We start from the raw sequence: 20534 nt of genomic DNA, 5'->3' as shown, positions 1-20534 counted from the left end.
TTGTTGCATTTGTTTTCTAGAACAAGAAAACATAATAGCTTATTAATTTTATTCATTTTAGTTGCACAATACATCAATGTATTTACAACAATTTAAGTCCCTATTAATAAAAATTACAGCTATTTTAAGTACTTCAAATACATTAAACTAAACAACCCTATGAGGTAGGAACTGTTACTGCCCCTACTTTGCAGAAAGGAAAAATACGTAGAGAGGTTAATAATCTGCCAAGGTAACACAGCTTACTATGATGGAGCCTCAATTTTAATCAAAGCACTCTGGGTCCAAAGTCCACATTCTTAACTACTATGCTGTATGCTCTCTCTTTGACTTCCACTACCCATCGTAGAAACGATGAGGTTTCAAACTAAGCACTTATTTAGTAACTTTAACTTTTCAGGACATAAATGAGAACCAGGCATAGACAAAAAGTACGTTGAGAAGGTAAGAGAGAGGACTCAAAGTTCAAAGGAAAGTTCTTCTGATAAGCTCACAGCATATTCACTTTTTCATTAGATGCAATTCTAACAAATCTGATTGTCCAATCTCTTGGCCAACAACACAACAGAAACAGGAGACACAGGAGGCAGATATAAAGGGCTGGACTTCAAAATCAAGAAATGTGCCTTACCATTTATCTTAATGTATGTCAGTAAATGTTTACTGACCTAAAGAGAAGCAACTAGGGAATTCTCTGGCGGTCCAGTGGTTGGGACTCCACAAGCTGCTCAGCGTGGCCAAAAAAAAGCAACTGGTGACACGGAGAGAGGGGGAAATGTCATTGTGGTTCAGTCACTGTCATTTAGAGCCTTTTTCTGAGAGGCACCACAACATTTCTCTTTGTCATGAGCTGCTGAGGACAACTTATAACTATTAGTTATATTAGGACAACTACACTACTCTCAGTATGTTATTTGAGGTGAAATGCATTTGAGAAATATTTACAAACACAATGGTTAAAACAATTTCTGCAATTTAAAGAGGATTTTAGAAAGCTCACCTTTATGGAATCCTTTATTTTCCAATGTCATTGAGTATCTTACATTATTGTATCTATCTCTGATATCCAAACAATATGTCATTATCAATCATTATGTTAATCTTCATCAGGTTCTATAAAAAATATTCTTTGCAACAACCTACCTCAGGAACAAGTATTATTTGAAAGGCTAGTTTCAGTGTGGTATTGGCAACAAAATAAATAGGCAATTCCTCAAATTAAAACAGAAAGCCCAGAACAGAACCAATTATACCAAAGAGCTAGATTTAACTATTTGAGAAAAAAAAAAACCTGAGTTCGATTTTTACTTCACATCATACATCAAACTAATTCTACATGGACCCAAGATATAAATGTTTAAAAAAAAAAGTACAACGAAAGTCAAAAGTTTATATGTGTATATAAAATATACACATATGTATAAATAAATAGTGGGATTGGCAAGCCTTTCAAAGCATAAAGCTTTGATAACCATGTCCTATAATTCAAAAGGAAAATGGGCACAATCAGGTAATAACCAATCTTTCCACTATCAATTCCGTCCTCCTACCTGCTTATATACTCATCCTCTGCCTTATCTCCTGTTAAAATGAATCAAGTCTCCTTGCTCTTAGACTTATGCTTTGGATCCTCTCTCTTTTCATTTTCTCAGACTTTATTTCTGGAGTTATCTGCATTAGCTTCTGCAACATCTATTTCTTCTTCTCTACTGGTTCATTCTCACTGCACTGGCACAAAACATAACTGAGTATCATGTATTCTAGAAAAACCTTCCATAAACTCCAGGTCCCACTCCAGCTAATGCCCCATTCTCTGCTAACCTTTTCAGCAAAAGGCCTTGAGAGGAGAATCTTTCTTGCTATCTTCACTTCCTTTCCTCTCATTCTCTCCTTAACCACTAACCTGATTTATCAAAGTCATCAAAACCAATGCCCAATTCTCAATCCTCATCTTACTCCACATTTCTCAGCATCATCTGACACAGTTTAATCTCCCTCCTGCCTGAAAGACTTTCTTCCAAGGCTTCACTAACAAAACCCTCAGCAGATATTTCTCCTACCTAATTTGTTACCTGTTTTCAAGTTTTCTTTGCTGGGACCTCCTCCTCTAGCAGACCTCTAGTATCGAAATCACCCAGGGTTACAACCTGGGCCATCCTTCTCTATCTCTCCTTTCTTCTCAGGTAACCTCATCTACTTCCACGGCTTCATGGACGACCTACATGCTGAGGACCCTCAAATCTGTATGTGTAACCTAACTTCTCCTAAAGCTCCAGATGCATGTGTCAAACTGCCTACTTAACATCTCCAACTAGATATCTAGCAGATGCCTAAAACATACATAATAAATAGAGGATTACTGATTCCATCCACACTTCAAGTCTTCCCCATGTCAGTAAACAGTACCTAAAGTATCACCCAGTTGCTCAGGCCAAAAATCCTCCAAAAGCTTTCCACTGAGCTTCAAGTAAAATCGAACCTCCTGGGGCTTCCCTGGTGGTGCAGTGGTTGGGGGTCCACCTGCCGATGCAGGGGACACGGGTTCGTGCCCCGGTCCGGAGGGATCCCGCATGCCGCGGAGCGGTTGGGCCCGTGAGCCATGGCCGCTGGGCCTGAGAGTCTGGAGCCAGTGCTCCGCAATGGGAGAGGCCACAACAGTGAGAGGCCCGTGTACCACACACACAAAAAAAACAACTAATCTCCTTACCACAGTGCCCAAGGCCATCTATAATCTAGTCCCCGACTAGCTTTCCAGCCCCTTTCCACACCCTGTTCCCACTGGCTCACAATGATCCAGCCATACAGGTCTTCTCTCTGTCCTCAGCCTTTCAGCACTCATTCTTGTCTCAGAGTCACTGCACTTGCCCTTGACCACCTAGAATGCTCCCCCACCAAGACTGTCACATGACTATTGTCTGCTCATCGTTCAAGTCTTAACCCAAATGCCACCTGCTCTGAAGGTCTCCCTTAATCACACTGGCTAAAGTAGCCTCTGGCCACTTTCAACAACATTACCTTATTTTAGTTCATGAATTATCTGATCTGTTTACATGTTTACTGTCACTTTGAACTAAAATATAAGCGTCTCAAAGGTAGGAGTCTGTCTTATTTACCACTATTTGCGCAGCACCTACACCAATGCCTGGCACGTAGCAGACAATGAATAAAATATTTCTTAAATGACTGACACAAACAAGCTCTTCATAAAATAAAAAGGCCAAGAAGTATATGGGGAAAAAAGATACCCAATCACTGGAAGACAGAGAAATGTTAATTAACAGTAAGACATCAGTTTTTGATCAATAGTAAAGATTTTATTATAATGATACCCTTTTGTGGGCAAAGGTATAGGAAAAAAACCAAAAAGAACAAAAGCATCAAACCCTGGAAATGTCAGGCAAAATCCCTAGTATATGTCAAAACTCTCAAAAGTGTACATATCCTCTGACCAGCGAATTAATTTATCATGACAAAATAATCATATGTACAAGGACAAAAGATGTCCTCATAGGTACATGATACATAATAAATAGAGGTACATGGTTTATAACTGTAAAAACTTAAGTGTTATAATCATTAGGGACTGATTAAACAGCTATAATTTATATTGCTGAATACTATGCAGCCAACTAAAAAATGGTGGTGTAGAAATACTAACATAGAAAAAATTCATGAAATGTTTTTCAAATGAAAAGAAGATGTACAAAATAAACCCATTTATGGATAAAACGCACTCATGTACATATACATGTGTTTGCATCTTTGGTAGGCAATGGCCAGGCCAGCTACAGATCTGAGGACATAGTAAGAAATGGAACACAAAACTACTGAACAGTGTCACAACAAATAATTGCCTTTTCTAAGAAGAGTTACACCACTCACTCAGTATTGATGATGTCCCTCCGCAAGCCTGATAGCATAAATGGCAGCAAGCCAGGTGTTTTGTGGTTGACAAATCACTCACTGCGCGGACTACCAGTCTGGGTCACCTCTGAGGACCTGGGGAAGAACTGGGGAGCTATGCCCACCCATGGTATTCTTCTCTTACGTATCCTTTGCAATGCTTGTTTACTGGTTCAGCAGTAAGCATACAAATCAAGCCGATCTCAGGACATTCTTCTCCATCTCTGAACTCTGCCCAGCGCTTTGTGGTCTGCGTAGGTAAGTGTGTGTGTCTGTGTGTGTAGTATATATGTTAGGTGTTTGTACAGGCATACCTCAGAGATGTTGTGGGTTTAGTTCCAGAAGACTGCAATAAAGCAAGTCACACTAATTTCTTGGTTTCCCAGTACATATGAAAGTTATGTTTACACTAACTGTAGTCTATTAAGCAATAGCATTATATCTAAAAAAAAAAAGTACATACCTTTAATTTAATTTAAAAATACTTTATTGCTAAAAAATGCTAACCATCATCTGAGCCTTCAGCAAGTCGTAATCTTTCTGCCATTAACATCACTGATCACAGATGACCGTAACAAGTTATACTAATAATGAAAATGTTTGAATTATAAGAATTGCCAAAATGTGACACAGTGACACGAAGTGAGCAAAAGCTACTGGAAAAATGGTGCCAACAGACTTGCTCAATGCAGGGTTATCACAAACCTTCAATTTGTAAAAAAACACAGTATTTGTGAAGCACAGTAAAGTGAAGCCCAATAAAACTAGGTATGCCTGTACATAAATACACAAAAAAATCTAGAGAAAATCACTAAAAGTCAAGTGTTTATATAGGTGGCAGAACGATGAATGATGTTTAGCTTCTTCTTCTTGTTTAATTGTATTTTTTTAACTTTTATTACAATGATCAAACATTGTCTCTGCAATTTAAGTTAAAAAATGTTATAGATGATGCTTAATCAAAGAACAATTGAGAAAATCAAATATAAATTAAAGCCACAGGAATAAGATTAGAAGCCCCAGTGAGATCCTCAGACCAAATTCACACGTCCAAATGTCCAAATAAGTTTTCATTTAGCTTCAAGTTCAAACTGGATATCAGTCATACAGAAAAAGGGGGAAAAAAAAAACAACTTTGGATGCAAATTCTTAAAATCATTCCCACTACACTTGACTATTTCAGATTTAGTTTCTGTTTTTCAAAATGTCAAAGACAGGATATCAGAATTGTAATTTAGAAAAATGAGAACATAACACCACCAACAAAGCTGTCCTCTTCCACCACATGCCAAATCAAACCTGAATCAGTCTTCTAGAACTAACCACTAACTCACAGAAGAACACACTAAATGATCCTACAGGGGGGCAGCTGGCAAAACCCTGAATGAGGGAAAATCCTATAGGACAAATAACCAAAGGCAAGGAAAAAGACAAACAGAGATGAAGGCAGAACCTATGGATATAAAAGAAATTTGAGACACATCAACTAATTACAATGTGTGAAACTTATTTGTTATTAAGAAGCTATTATTAATATTGTAAGAGACTACAATGGTATTGTGGTTATTTTTTATAACTGTATTAAGGCATATTTTAAAATCATGTAATTCATCCACATCAAGTGCATAATTCAATGATTTTTTTTTTTAGTAAATTCACCAAGTAAGTTCACTATAAATCAGTTTTAGAATATTTCCATTACCCAGTAAGATCCCTCATGCCCATTAACTATTAATCTTCCCGCCACATACACCAGCCCACGAATCCACTTTCTGACTCTGTAGATTTGCCTTTCCTGAACATTTCACATAAATGGAATCATATAATATGTAGTCTCTTTTGTCTGGCTTCCTTCACTTTACATGTTTTTAAGGTTCATTTATGTCACAGAACGTATCAACAGTTTCTTTTTATTGCTGAATAGTATTCCATTGTATGGACACATTTTGTCTATTCATTTACCAGTTGATGGGCAGTTAGGTTGTTTCCAGCTTCTGTCTATTATGAATAACACTGTTGTGAACATTTGTGTGTGAAAGTTGCTGTGTGGGTAGATACAAAAGAGCGGAATTGCTATGTCATTGTGGCAAATTAAGAAAGTTTTAAAGAAACTTTAAAAGTGCTTTAGATATATTAGCTTATTTAGTTCTTACAACAACCTTAAGAGGAAGTTACTATTATTATCCCCATTTTAGGGATGAGGAAACAGCGGTCCATCCAAAAAGCTTAAGCAATGTGGTCAAGCCAGACTAGAATCAAAGTAGTCTGGCTTTGGAGTCTGTGCACTTAACCACTGTGCCACATACTTCAAGCTCACCAATAAGTTAAACATTTCTCACAGGATATAAACAAATTAAACCAAAGAAATTAAATGGAAAAATTCAGGGGGAATTCCCTGGCGGTCCAATGGTTAGGACTCCGGGTTCTACTGCAGGGGGCCCAGGTTCAATCCCTGGTCGGGGAACTAAGAGCCTGCAAGCCACACACGCAGCCAAAAAAAAAATTTAGGTGACTTCTATGAACACACAAGTAGGGAATCCAATGTTAACTAAATTTAAGTGTATATCTAATAACATATATGGTAGTAACTCTTGTTATCTCTGAGTGGCAGAATAGGAATAAGCTTTTTTCTTTTTATTTAATTGTGTTTTCTTTTATTACAATGATCTATATATACAAGGCAGTGTTCAAGATGAACATAACACAAAAAATTCACTAATCAGTAAACAAATGACTTGATGAACAATAAGATTTTAAGTTCCTTTTTTTTTTTTTTTTTTTTGTGGTACGCGGGCCTCTCACTGTTGTGGCCTCTCCCGTTGCAGAGCACAGGCTCCGGACGCACAGGCTCAGCGGCCACGGCTCACGGGCCCAGCCGCTCCGCGGCATGTGGGATCTTCCCGGACCGGGGCACGAACCCGTGTCCCCTGCATCGGCAGGCGGATTCTCAACCACTGCACCACCAGGGAAGCCCTAAGTTCCTAATTTTTTAAGGGAAATTTTAAGATGTCCTGAATGTGTACTATGCACCGATGCTAAGTTGAGTGCTGTGGACATAAATGTGATTAAAACTTAGGAACAAAGAAAGGCAACTCTGGAAGCACAGCTGTGGTAAGTACTGTTCCAGAGCTATTCCTGCAGGAGTCATCTTAGTCAGGGCAGGGGTCAGGGGAGGAAGGCTTCCTGGAAGAGGAGGCACTAAACTGATTTGAGGGAATGATGTATGTACATACTGCTACCAGTTAGAGACTACTTCATCAATAACATAGCCACTTCTTAATGATTAAAAATGGAGGCCCTGCTTCAAATGTCAAACCTTTAATTTCTTTCTTAACCTCAGATTTTGTCAATTTCAAATTTCCACTAAACAACAGGAGATTCAGAGAACAGAAAAAGTTTTGTCATGTGATGCTAGAATATAATTAGAATATAAAAAAATCTGTAAATACCTATAACTTTAAAAGTATTTTTAAAATTCATTATATTTGAGTGTGGTTTGATCACAGTCAGTCAACACATCCTTCAAACTTCATCTTAATAGCACTTCTAAAAAGTCTACTGATGATCTAAATCAGGGGTGGCCAAACTACAGGCGCAGGTGGCCTGGTTTGCTAAGAATGGTTTTTCAGCAAAGAATGGTTTTTATATTTTAGGAGGATGAAAGGAGAGAGAGATGGAGGAAGAGAGAGAACTGTATACAGAGACTACCTGTGGTCCAAAAAGCCTAAAATATTTTACTATCTCGACTTTCATAGAAAAAGTTGCCTACACTTAAGAAAAAAAATTACTGGATGTATCTGTGCCCATACTGAAAGGCACCCTCAGAAAGGCACTATCATCACCGTGGAACTCAGTCTAGACACCAGTACACTTACTTACTTAGGGTGGGAGGGAGAAAAAGAGGGAAGGGTAAGTAGTTAGTTCAGAAAGACATGAAGCAGAGGGGGTATAGCTCAGTGGTAGAGCATTTGACTGCAGAAAGACATGCGTTTTGCAGGGAGTGGGGGGAATTCAGGGATAGAATACAGTTGAAGCAGACGAAAAATATGGAGCAGTCCTAGGAGCTTGACAAGCTACTCAAGATGGAAGGTAGCTATTACAATATTAACGACCTGTGAAATGTGAGAGCTAGGTTTATTGAGGAAACCGAGACTCAGAGCTTAAGTTACTTGCCCAAGTTCACAGAGCAAGAGAGTGGGACACGAAGAGCTGGACTCCAACCACCAAATTTCAGTCCCATTCTTTCCACTGTGTCACACTGCCCCTCAGCACTGGACAGTGTTAACCTGGAAATACACCACTAACGATGTGTGACAAGGGAGCTCAACTGCATCCAGAAGGAACAAAGTCTCCTCAGGAGCTCCCCTCCCTCCCGCAATTATTAGTTGTTTTTCAGGGAAGAACTGGGCAACATGTCTGCAGGTCTCAAAGAGGTGAAGGAAAGAGTAAACACCAGTCCTATTTGCCAGATGTTGGGAACAACAAGAGAAGGTTGGCCAAACATCATTAAAACAAGCCGGAAGGCTATCCAGTGGCCGAGAGCAATAAGAAACAGCAAATTTCAATGAATTTATTACCTGGTTCCAATTTTATTACTTTAATTGCTGCCAATTCACCGGTGTTAACATTCCGTGCCTAAAAGAGAAGAAAAGATAATTGTGAAAAAAGCTTTCATAAAAACTTCATAAAATGTCATTTTAGCTTTTATTTATTTTCAATTATTCAGAAGTTTTTCAAAGCAAGAATTGCAAAAGTGATTTATATTTACAAAACAAACAGTATATTCTTCAAAATGAATTTCAACATTAATCCATGTATAAATTTAATAATGGGGATAATAATAATATTGTTAACAGAAGCACAGACCTTAGTATACATCAAGCGCTATTCTAAGCATTTTTATATTAATTCGTTTAGTCCTTACAACAATCTTATGAGGTAGGTACTGATATTATTCCTGTGTTGCAGATGAGGAATATGAAGCACCAAGAAGTTAAAGAACTTGCCAAGGCCATCTAGCTAGTAAGTGACAGTGCTGGGATTTTAACCCAGGCAGTCTAACTCTAGAGTCTGAGCTTTTTTTTTTTTTTTTTTTTGTGATACGCGGGCCTCTCACTGTTGTGGCCTCTCCCATTGCGGAGCGCAGGCTCCGGACGCACAGGCTCAGCGGCCACGGCTCACGGGCCCAGCCGCTCTGCGGCATGTGGGATCTTCCCGGACCGGGGCACGAAGCCGTGTCCCCTGCATCGGCAGGCGGATTCTCAACCACTGCGCCACCAGGGAAGCCCGAGTCTGAGCTTTTTTAAGCATTACACTCTATTGCCATTCATTCAAAGGTTTGTTAAAATTTTGAATTAACTAGATTTAAACTTTTAAATTTAAAAACTTCATAATATGAAAAGCAAGCACCATTTTTTAACTGTAAAAACAACCTCCCTGCATCTGTTTAAACACACCTGATAGTACAATGACATAAGTGCAGTTAATACAAACCAAATATATTTTTACAAGCCACATATTAAAAATAAAAATCAGTAAAAAAAAATCAATCCATAATATTAGATTGCTGGTGTTTACAGCTATAATTACATATAGATAAGCAGAAACTGTCTTTTCAATTTGTATAAAAATGGCAGTTATCTTTGTCAATTTAAAATGTTTCATAATTGAATCAGAATTTTCAAAATAATATTTTAACCTATGAACTGAAACTTAATAAATTGATTTTCATATCAACCAATGAAGACCAATATATGCAATTCCCTGATCACAGAAAAATTCATTCATGTGATGAGAATAATACTTAGTTGTAACACTTCTTATTAATGGATTGGTAAAGATCAGCGAATCACCCACAAGGGATGATAACCGCATTAACATCGGAATCCTTCTAAGAATACCGGGACATTAAAATTAAAAAATCAGTTTCTAAGAAGATATATATGGGACACAGTCACTGAAATATAAAATTTAACCTTTAAACTCAAAGAAGAACAAAGGTATTAAAAATACAAATTAAGAAAACATTAAAATAAAATTTTCAGGGAAAATTCATTCCTTTTGAAAAAAAATCCCCATGACTAATAAACACTTAGAATGCCAACTTATTACAGGCAGTTCAAAACAGATTTCAACATTTATTTCAAACTAAACTTAATTTCCATTATATGAGACAGACAGTTCAAATAGTGCCACTTAAGTATTTATTCCCTTCCCTAGGATAAGAAGGTACACACACACACACACACACACACACACACACACACACCCGGAATAGAAATTCTGGGAGCATTTTCTAAGGAGGATGGGGCAGAGTGTACCTGTAAAATATTCAGGATATCACATCAACGTTAGTCATAAAGCTTCTCAAACACTCTCAGAACGCGTTGCCTTTCCTCACACTGAGATATCTTTTCCCTGTTAGGCTCCTCCTTGATACTCTGTCCATTAACCCACACCTTTTTTAGCACTTCTCCAAATAAAATAAGACAAACCACACTACTCTCTCCAATTCTCAATTCTCCATTTAAAAATGTTGCTATAGTTCTGTTTTCTGTTTATTGAAAATAAACTCAAGAGTATTCACTAGCAAAAAATATGAACTCAAAGAAAGCTAGGGTGATTACTTTTACAGCTGAAATTCTGTTCCCAGCTTACCACAAGAGGGCATGATCTCTACTGACAACACAAGTTACACAAAGTGTCCAAAATGGCTGCAGTACACAATGTACTCTTCTAAAAACAGATTTATTAATGGTTACACCAGCACATATTTAACAGAAAAACTATGACAGTAAACTAGTGAGAACTAGTTTTCTAAAGTCAATTATTTACTATAGGCTTGACTTATGAATACAATTTTTCAAAATTTAAATCAGTCTAGAATTTTCTAAAGGATAAAAAGTTTTAAAATATTGGAATTCTCCAATATGTAACTTGACAGACAAGATAATTCACAAAAAGGGAAGAAGAATAACAAAAAAACCTCAGTAAACCTGAATTTCTGAGCTTTTACCCCATCAAAATCCTTACGTTTATTAACGGAAGGTGTTTAAAGCATTATGGTTCATCAAGAATCTTGGTCCTCTGGCTAAAATAAGTCATATTTTGCTGTCTCTAAACTCACAGCAGCCAAGGTTACACACAGGTAAATTTAAAAATTAATATTAACTCTAATACTCTGTACATGCTATTCTTTTTTCAATACCTAGAGAACTGATTAGGGAAAAAATGAGAACAAGGTAAATATTATAAAACATTACCGTGTATAAAGTTAAAAATTTCTAAATCAGTATCAGTAACATAAAATTTACAGATCTGCCCAGGGCAGAAAACTGAGGATATGTATTCTCAGCTTCTAGACACAGTCTTCTGCCACATCATTGATTTGACCACCATTCTCACATGCTCTGTAAGTTATGTTCAGATCATGCTGTTCTTGAGTTTAAAACTCTTCAGGAGTACACACCATTGCTTTAAAGACACAAATTCAAATTCTCTATCAGAGAATTTAAATTACTTACTAAATACAGCACTTTTTATAACAGCTTTATTAGGATATAATTCACATACCATAAAGTTCACCCTTTTATTTTTTTATTTTTATTTTTATTTTTTTTTGCGGTATGCGGGCCTCTCACTGCTGTGGCCTCTCCCGTTGCGGAGCACAGCCTCCATGGCCGCAGGCTCAGCGGCCATGGCTCACGGGCCCAGCCGCTCTGCGGCATGTGAGATCTTCCTGGACCGGGGCACGAACCCGCGTGCCCTGCATCGGCAGGCAGACTCTCAACCACTGAGCCACCAGGGAAGCCCAAGTTCACCCTTTTAATGTGTACAATGCAGTGGTTTCTAGTATATTCACATAATTATGTAACCATTATTCCTATCTAAATTTGAAACATTTTCATTGCTCCAGAAAGAAACCCCCAGACCCATTAGCAGTCACTCCCCTACTCCTCCCCCTCCCAGACCCTGATAACTAGTACTGGTCTACTTTCTGTCTCTATTGATTTGACTATTCTGGATATTTCATATAAATATGATCATACAAAATGTGGTCCCTTGTAACCAGCTTCTTTCACTGAGCATAAGGTTTTCAGGTTCATCCATGTTGCAGCACATATCAGTACTTTATTCCTTTTGTTGCTGAACAATATTTCATTGTGTGGCAATTCCACATTTGTTTATCCTTTTATCAGCTGAAGGATATTTGGGTTGTTTCCATTTTGGGCTATTATGAACAATGCTTTTATGAACACTGTGTGGAGACTATGTTCTCAATTCTGTTGGATACAGACCTAATAGTGGAATTGCTGAATCACACAGTAACTGTATGATTAGCTTTTTGAAGAACTGTCAAACTTTCTTCCAAGGTGGCTGCACCATTTTATATTATCGCCAGCAATGTATGAGGATTCCAATTTCTCTATATCCATGCCAATATTTATTATGACCTGGCTTTTTAACTTTTGTTTTCTTAGTGAATGTGAAGTACTATCTCTTTGTGGTTTGACTTAAAACTCACTAGTGGCTAACAATCTTGAGCATCTTTTCATATGCTGGTTTGTTATTTGAATTTCTTTGGAAAAATGTGTATCCAATTCTTTGCTCTTTTTTTTTTTTTTTTTTTTTTTTTTTTTTTTTTTTTTTTGCGGTATGCGGGCCTCTCACTGCTGTGGCCTCTCCCGTTGCAGAGCACAGGCTCCGGACGCGCAGGCCTAGCAGCCATGGCTCACGGGCTTAGCCGCTCCGCGGCACGTGGGATCCTCCCGGACCAGGGCACGAACCCGTGTCCCCTGCATCGGCAGGCGGACTCCCAACCACTGCGCCACCAGGGAAGCCCATCTTTGCTCATTTTTAATTGTCAATTTTATCGTTGACTTGTAAGAGTTCTTTAAAAATCTTGGTATGTCTCTTATTGGTTACATGACTTGTAAATATTTAATTCCACTCTGAGTTATCTTTGTTTTCTTGATGGTGTTCTTTGAAGCACAAAACTTTTAAATTTTGATGGAGTCCGACTTACCTATTTTTAGTTACTTGTGCTCTGAGTATTATAACTGAAAAACCACTGCCTGGAACCCAAGGTCAGAAAGATGTTTTTTCCTATGTTTTTTTCTAAGAGTTTTATAGTTTAGGTCTTCCATTTAGGTCTCCGATCCATTTTGAGTGACTTTTTATACGGTGTCAAGGCAGGACTCAAATTTCACTCCTTTGCATGTGGATAGCCAGTTGTGAAATATAACATTTTAACAGTAAAACCATTCACTACCTGGCCCTTGTCTATATTTCCAGTCATTCCTTAATTTGCACTTTATGCTCTAGCCAACCTAAACAACTGGCCATCTCCAATGCTATCCACACTTTTTGCCCTTTGGCACTTAATGCCTAGACAAACGCTTTTCCTAACTCCCTCCCCTGGCCTAACTTATAGACGTCTTTTTTTTTTTTTTTTTTTTTTTGCTGTACGCAGGTCTCTCACTGTTGTGGCCTCTCCCGTTGCGGAGCAAGGCTCCGGACGTGCAGGCTCAGGGGCCATGGCTCACGGGCTTAGCCACTCCGCAGCATGTGGGATCTTCCTGGACCGGGGCACGAACCCGTGTCTCCTGCATCGGCAGGCGGACTCTCAACCACTGAGCTACCAGGCAAGCCCCTAGACGTCTTTTAAAGCTCAACTTAGGTTATTATCACTTCCCACAATAATTTTCCTGATCCCCATTCACCCCCCCAACACACACTCCCACAAATCCTCAGTAACCTTTCTCAAATGGGAGTGGGCCTGGTGAGAAAAATCCTGCAGATCTAGAGCTGATCTCAGTTTTAGAGGAGCTCTTGGAAACTATTATATTTCAAAGCTGTCCCAAAATTCAGTTTGATTCAGTCAGCCTTTTAGAAGCCATTCATATTAGCATTAATTTGGGAAAAGGTTTTTCTGAGATGATTTCATGCAAACTGCTGAGTTATCTCCAACTATCAGAAAAGTATTCCTTGAGTGTGGGAATGGGAGTAAACAACATAATCAAGAATGGATCATGGGCTTCCCTGGTGGCGCAGTGGTTGAGAATCCGCCTGCCGATGCAGGGGGCACGGGTTTGTGCCCCGGTCCGGGAAGATTCCCACATGCCGCTGAGCGGCTGGGCCCATGAGCCATGGCCGCTGGGCCTGTGCGTCCGGAGCCTGTGCTCCACGACAGGAGAGGCCACAGCAGTGAGAGGCCCGCGTACCACAAAAAAAAAAAAAAACGTGCTATGTGTTACATAAAGTGAGTTAAATAACTATCAATAACAAATCTGATCATCTACGATATACCAAGCACCTTCTGGTATTCAAAGCTTACTATTCAGAAGGGGCTGTCCAACGCAAATATGAAGAAAGGTTCTGAAATGGGAGTGAAAAAATGCAAAGTTTAGTGCTGGCTCTGCCAGTAACAAGCAATGGGATCTGAGCAAGTAATTTCCTTGTGTCTTCTACCCCCAATTTAAAAACAAGAAAGTGAAAAAAGACTATTTCTAAGAAGGTTCCTTCTAATTCTGAAAGTCAATGTTTACATCAAATAATTTAACTCTAAATTAACAGATTCCAAATACTGAACCAGCTGGCCAGTTATACAAGAATCATATGAGGAGTTTAAAAACAAAACAATAAAAACACTGCCACTGATTTTTGAATCAGAAGATTTAGGATGAGACACAGGAATCTGTCTTTATTTTTTTTTTTTTAATTTATTTTTTTTTTTTGCGGTACGTGGGCCTCTCACTGTCGTGGCCTCTCCCGTTGCGGAGCACAGGCACCGGACGCGCAGGCTCAGCGGCCATGGCTCACGGGCCCAGCCGCTCCGCGGCATGTGGGATCTTCCCGGACCGGGGCACGAACCCGTGTCCCCTGCATCGGCAGGCGGACTCTCAACCACTGCGCCACCAGGGAAGCCCAGGAATCTGTCTTTAAAGGTACTGAAGTGCTGCTTCTGGTGCTCAGCCAAGTCTGGGCACCTGGTCTAAGGCACTGTCCCATGTGAATTTTGTAAACTACACGTACCAACTTTTAAGTCTGAAAGGGGTGTTACCGGGATGGCTTTATGAAGGAGATACCACTTAAGCAGAGGTTTGAGAGATGGGCTGGATTACAACAAACACAGAAGAGGGATGGGAAAGAAGGCACAGAAAGAAAAGCATGAACAAAGGCACAGGGACAGAAAACAGGCTATTTTGAGTGTACTGGGCAGGCCAAACCTCAGGGTGCCTCCCATATAAATACTCATTTCAGAGAAAAATGGCTAACCCACAACCCCTGCTGAAGGAATAGTTTTGTTTGCTTTTCCACAGTTTCTTGGACTAGGTATGAGCCTACTACAAAGGCAACCACTTCATAGGAAGACTGATAGCCAGGGTGATGTACATTCCCGGTTTGCCCAGGACATTTGCGGGTTATGCCAACTGTCCTAGCAGAATTATTAACAACGCCCACTTTCATTCTCAAATTTATAATTAAAATTTTATTTAACTTGGATGGTAAATTATAAGGTCACTCTACCAATAAACCATGAGCTGACATGAAAAAGGAAATAGGTCAATCAGATTCTCGAAAATAGGGGTCAGCAAACATGCCTGTTTTTGTAAATGAAGTTTTATCGAAACACAGCCATGTTCATCTGGTTAAGTATTGTCTATGGCTGCTTTCACAATACAACAGTAGAGTTGAGCAGCTGAGATGGGGACCACGTGGCCCACAAAACCTGAAGTATTTACTATCTGGCCCTTTACAGAAAAAACTGGCTGACCCCCACTCTAAAACAGCACTATCCAATAGAACCTTCTGCATTATTGGAAATGTTCTATACCAGCACTGTCCACTACTGTAGCCCCATGCCACATGGAGCTACTGATCAACTGAAATGTGGCTAATACAACTGAAGAACTGAACTGTATTTAATTATTTGTGTATGCAATATTTAAATTTGAAAGGCTTTAAAATTTTTTGAGATGTTTAAATATTTAAAAATTTGAGATATAATTGACATATAACATTGTATTAGTTTTAGGTGTACAACATAATGATTTGATATATGTATATATTACTAAATGATTACCACAATAAGTTTAGTTAACATTCATCACCACACAGAGCTACAAATTTTTTCTTGTGATGAGAACTTTTAAGATCTATTCTCTTAGCATCTTTCAAATATACAATACAGTACTGTTAACTACAGTCACCATGCTGTACATTACATCCCCAAGACTCATTTAGCTTTAACTGGAAAACAATCAACTTTTAAAAATATAGTTCTAGTAGTTTTAACACATGCATAGATTTGCATAAAATGAGTTAACCACCATCTGGAAACAGAAAAGTTCCATCACTGCAAAACCTCCCTTGAAAGTTACATTCTCCTTTCAGCCCACCCTCTGGCAACAACTGATTTGTTCTTTGCCACTACAGTTTTGTCTTTTCAAGAATTTCATGTAAATTAAATCATCATATAACTTTTTGAGACTATTTTCTTTCACCAAGTTGCTGCATGTATCATTAGTTTAATCCTTTTTATTGTTAAGTAGTATTCCATTGTATGGATATACCACAATTTATTCACTACCATTGGTAGGACATATTGGCTGTTTTCAGTTTTAGGTAAATGTGAATTGAGCTGCTATAAACATCTGTGTACAGATTATAAAAATACCTTGGAGAGGGACTGGGCCATACAGTAGGTATATGTATAATCTTTAAAGAAACTGTCTTTCTAGTTTTCTAGAGCAGCTGTACCATTGTTCATTTCCAGCAGCAATGTATGAGAGCTCCAGTTCTTCCATAACTTCCTTGCTAGAAGTTGGGATTGTACTTTTTAGCCATTTCTAACAGGTAGGTGATGGTATCTCATGATGGTTTTAGTCTGCATTTCCCTAGTGGCTAATGACATTGAACATCTCTTCATGTGCTTATTTGCCATCCTTTGGTGAAGTGTCTTCTATCTTTCGTCCATGTTTTAATTGGGATGTTTATTTTCTTATTGTTGAGTTTTGAGAGTTCTTTATATATTCTAGATACAAGTTCTTTTTCAGGCATATGATTTGCAAATATTTTTTCCCAGTCTATGTCTTGTCTTCTCATTCTCTTAACAGTGTCTTTTGCAGAGCATTATGGACTGAATTGTGTGCCCCCAAAATCCATACGTTTAAGTCCTAAGCCCCAGTACCTTAGAATGTAACTGTATTTGGAGACACGGCCTTTAAAGAGGTAATTAAGGTTAAATGAAGCCATAGGGATGGGCTCTAATCCAATAGGACCAGTGTTCTTATAAGAGGAAGGGACCAGAGTTGTGTGTGCACAGAGAAAAGGCCATGTGAGAACACAGCAAGAAGGCAGCCACCTACAACCCAAGGAGAGGCCTCAGGAGATACCAACCCTAACAACACCTTAATCTTGGACTTCCAGTCTCCATAACTGTGAGAAAATAAAATTTCAATTGTTTACACCACCCAGTATGTGGTATTTTGCTATGGCAGACCTAGCAAACTAACACACCGAGCAAAAGTTTTTACCTTTGATGAAGTCCAATTTATCAACTGTTTTCTTTTATGAATTATGCTTTTGGTATCATGTCCAAGACCTTACTTAACCTCAAGTCATAAAGATTTTTTCCTATGCTTTCTTCTAAAAGAAGTTTTATATTTAGATTTATGATATATTTTGAGTTAATTTTTGTTTAAGTTAATTTTGTTTTGTGAAGTTTAGGTCAATGTTCCTTCCTTTTTTTGTTTTTTGCATGTATATGTTCAACTCTTCCAATACTATTTGTTGAAAAGACAATCTTTCTTCCATTGAATTGCCTTTCATCGTTGTTAAAATCAATTGGTCATATTTGTGTGGGTCTATTTCTGGATTCTATATTGATCCATGGATCTTGTGTCTATTCCCTAACCATACCACACACAATCTTGATTACTAGAGCTTTACAGTTAAGTCTTAAAAATGAGATATTGTGATTCCTCCAACTTTATTTTTCTTTTTTGAAGTTCCTTTAGCTATTCTAGGTCCTCTGCCTTTTCATAGTAATTTTAGAATCGCCTTGTCTATATTTAATTTTTTAAACCCTGCATGGGCTTCCCTGGTGGCTCAGTGGTTGAGAGTCCGCCTGACAATGCAGGGGACACGGGTTCGTGCCCCAGTCCGGGAAGATCCCACATGCTGCGGAACGGCTAGGCCCGTGAGCCGTGGCCGCTGAGCCTGTGCATCCGGAGCCTGTGCTCCGCAGCGGGAGAGGTCACGACAGTGAGAGGCCCGCGTACCGCAAAAAAAAAAAAAAAAAAAACCCTTCTGAGATTCTGATTGTAATTATAGATCAATTTGTGGAGAGCTGACACCTTTACTATTCAGAATCTTTCAATCCATGAACACTACTCTCTATTTAGGTTTTCTGATATCCTTCACGAATGTTCTATAAAAACATTATCAGCATATAGATCCTACACATTATGCATTTTCAGCACATAGATCCTACACATTTTGATTTTAAAAGCAGTGAGTGGCCAGTGACAACTGTATTAGACATCACAGCTATAAGAAGTTTGAACCACCATGCAATATAACCAGTGTGTAAATGATGCCATAAAGTTGTGCCACTGTCTTAGCAAGTAGGACCTTGGGCAAATAAAGATTTGAAGAAACAGGAAAGATACAGTGAGGAGACAGACAATAAAGAGCAGAGAACAGAACAAATGCACAGAAAAAAAAGAGAGACCATGAGAAAGAAACATATCTCCAAAGCTGCCTTGAGTTCCTGACAGCTTTCCAGTTCCCTATCACATGTATCTTCACAATAGCCTCTCTTTTCTTGAATTAACTTGAATGGCTCTTTGTTTCTTAAAACCAGATGATTAAAGATCTAAATTTCTAGGACTGTATGATGCTAATTTCAAAAAAGAAAAAAACAGATTGAGACTAGTATACTAACTTTTTAAAAAGATGCACTTAACAGCTAATGATTGTATATAGACGTGGAAAATAATCTGAGTGATAAAAGGCAAACAGCAACAAGTTATATTTCAAAGTTTATTTTTTAAGTTGTTTGGAATTCAAGTTGGACTTGTTCCATATCAATAACACTTTTAAGTGGTAGTTGGCAGACCACAAATGTCAAATGAACTAGTAACATGGATAAAATTCAATAGTGGTATTAAGTTTGGGAAAACAGAAGGGACCGTGTGACCACACTCCCACTTCCCTCTACAGAAGTGACAGAAGCGGCGTCTCTAACCCAAAGGTGCTCAAACTCCAGTACGTATAAAAATCACCTGAGGTTTTGCTTTTGGAAATATGTAAGACTAGATATGAAAATCCCTCCCATTACAAATACCTAGATATGGCAGATAAGATAGAACAAGTATTCTTTTAAGTGCACTGCTGGAAACAAAAGGAAAGAAACCCACAGGATGCGAAAACAAAGAGAAAACAGTCATTCACTCAAAAAGTAGCTGTTGAATGCATTTAATGAAGGAAATCAGAGTGGTAAGCAAGAGCTAAAGCCATGACCTTAGCTTAAACTTAGAATCTAGAGACTTAAATTTTGATTTTTATTGGATGCAGTGAAAGCTGGAATTGAGACCACTGCATAAAACCAACAATGCCCCTGAAAGGCCACACCTCCCAGTGAATGGAGGGGAGGAAGGGGGTGTCTGTCCATTGACAAAGTGATTGAATAAAAAAACAAATGCTTGAATCACTAGAATGAGGAGGGGTTCCCTGAAAATTCAAATTCATAATTACAGCCTATGCTCAGTTGAGTATAAATTTACACTTCTTAGGAGGACCAGGAACCTCAAGCCAAGAAATGAATTTAAGCTGTTTCTGGGTTGGTGGTAATGAAAGGCACGTGACAGAAAGAGAAGCAAATTTTCTGTAGAGAAATGCACCTTCAATCCATGCCCCAGGAGATTCCTAATTACTTTAGCCAAATATGAAATTAAAACAAAACTATCAAACCACAAGGAAACAAACTACAAGAGCAGCAAAAGTTATAAACAACAGAATGAAATTTGCAGGAAGTTCAAATTTTTGAATTAACAGATACGCCATATAAAATTACAGTTAAGTATGCTTTAAAAGTTTACAGGACTAAAGAAAAGTATTAAATACGTGGACCAGAAACAAGAGGCTAACAAAAATGACTTGAAAGATAGGAAAAAAAGAACCTAACAGAATTTCTGGAAATAAAAAATATAATTCTTGAGATTAAAAACCTAATTGGAGGGTTTCCCTGGTGGCGCAGTGGTTGAGAGTCCGCCTGCCGATGCAGGGAACACGGGTTCGTGCCCCGGTCCGGGAAGATCCCACATGCCGCAGAGCGGCTAGGCCCGTGAGCCATGGCCGCTGAGCCTGCGCATCCGGAGCCTGTGCTCGCAAGGGGAGAGGCCGCAGCAGCGAGAGGCCCGCGTACCATTAAAAAAAAAAAAAAAAAAAAAAAAACCTAATTGGAACAGACACCAAGACAGAATTAGTAAACCAAATGACAGATCTGAAACAGCAAAAAGAGACAAAGACCGAAGATGTGAGAGATTAAAAGACATTTTAAAATCATCTTATAAAGACATCTCATGAAAGAGAGATGAACATACATCTAATTAAGGTTTCAGAAG

General features: G+C 38.5%; 1 protein-coding gene across 5 annotated transcripts in view; it reads right to left on the bottom strand.

Moving 5' to 3' along the window:
* MAP4K3 (mitogen-activated protein kinase kinase kinase kinase 3) overlaps positions 1–20534 on the bottom strand; it is a 205515-nt gene that overhangs the window by 131333 nt on the left and 53648 nt on the right. For all 5 annotated transcript variants that reach the window (XM_059078812.2, XM_059078810.2, XM_067007729.1 and 2 more), the window contains one exon: positions 8481–8538. In XM_059078812.2, the coding sequence (XP_058934795.1) occupies positions 8481–8538 (58 nt within the window). The remainder of the gene's footprint in view (positions 1–8480; positions 8539–20534) is intronic.

This window comes from Kogia breviceps, chromosome 11 (genome assembly GCF_026419965.1).
Source record: "Kogia breviceps isolate mKogBre1 chromosome 11, mKogBre1 haplotype 1, whole genome shotgun sequence".
In the NCBI taxonomy this organism is placed as follows: Eukaryota; Metazoa; Chordata; class Mammalia; order Artiodactyla; family Physeteridae; genus Kogia; species Kogia breviceps.
This window is presented reverse-complemented; position numbering and strand designations above follow the sequence as displayed.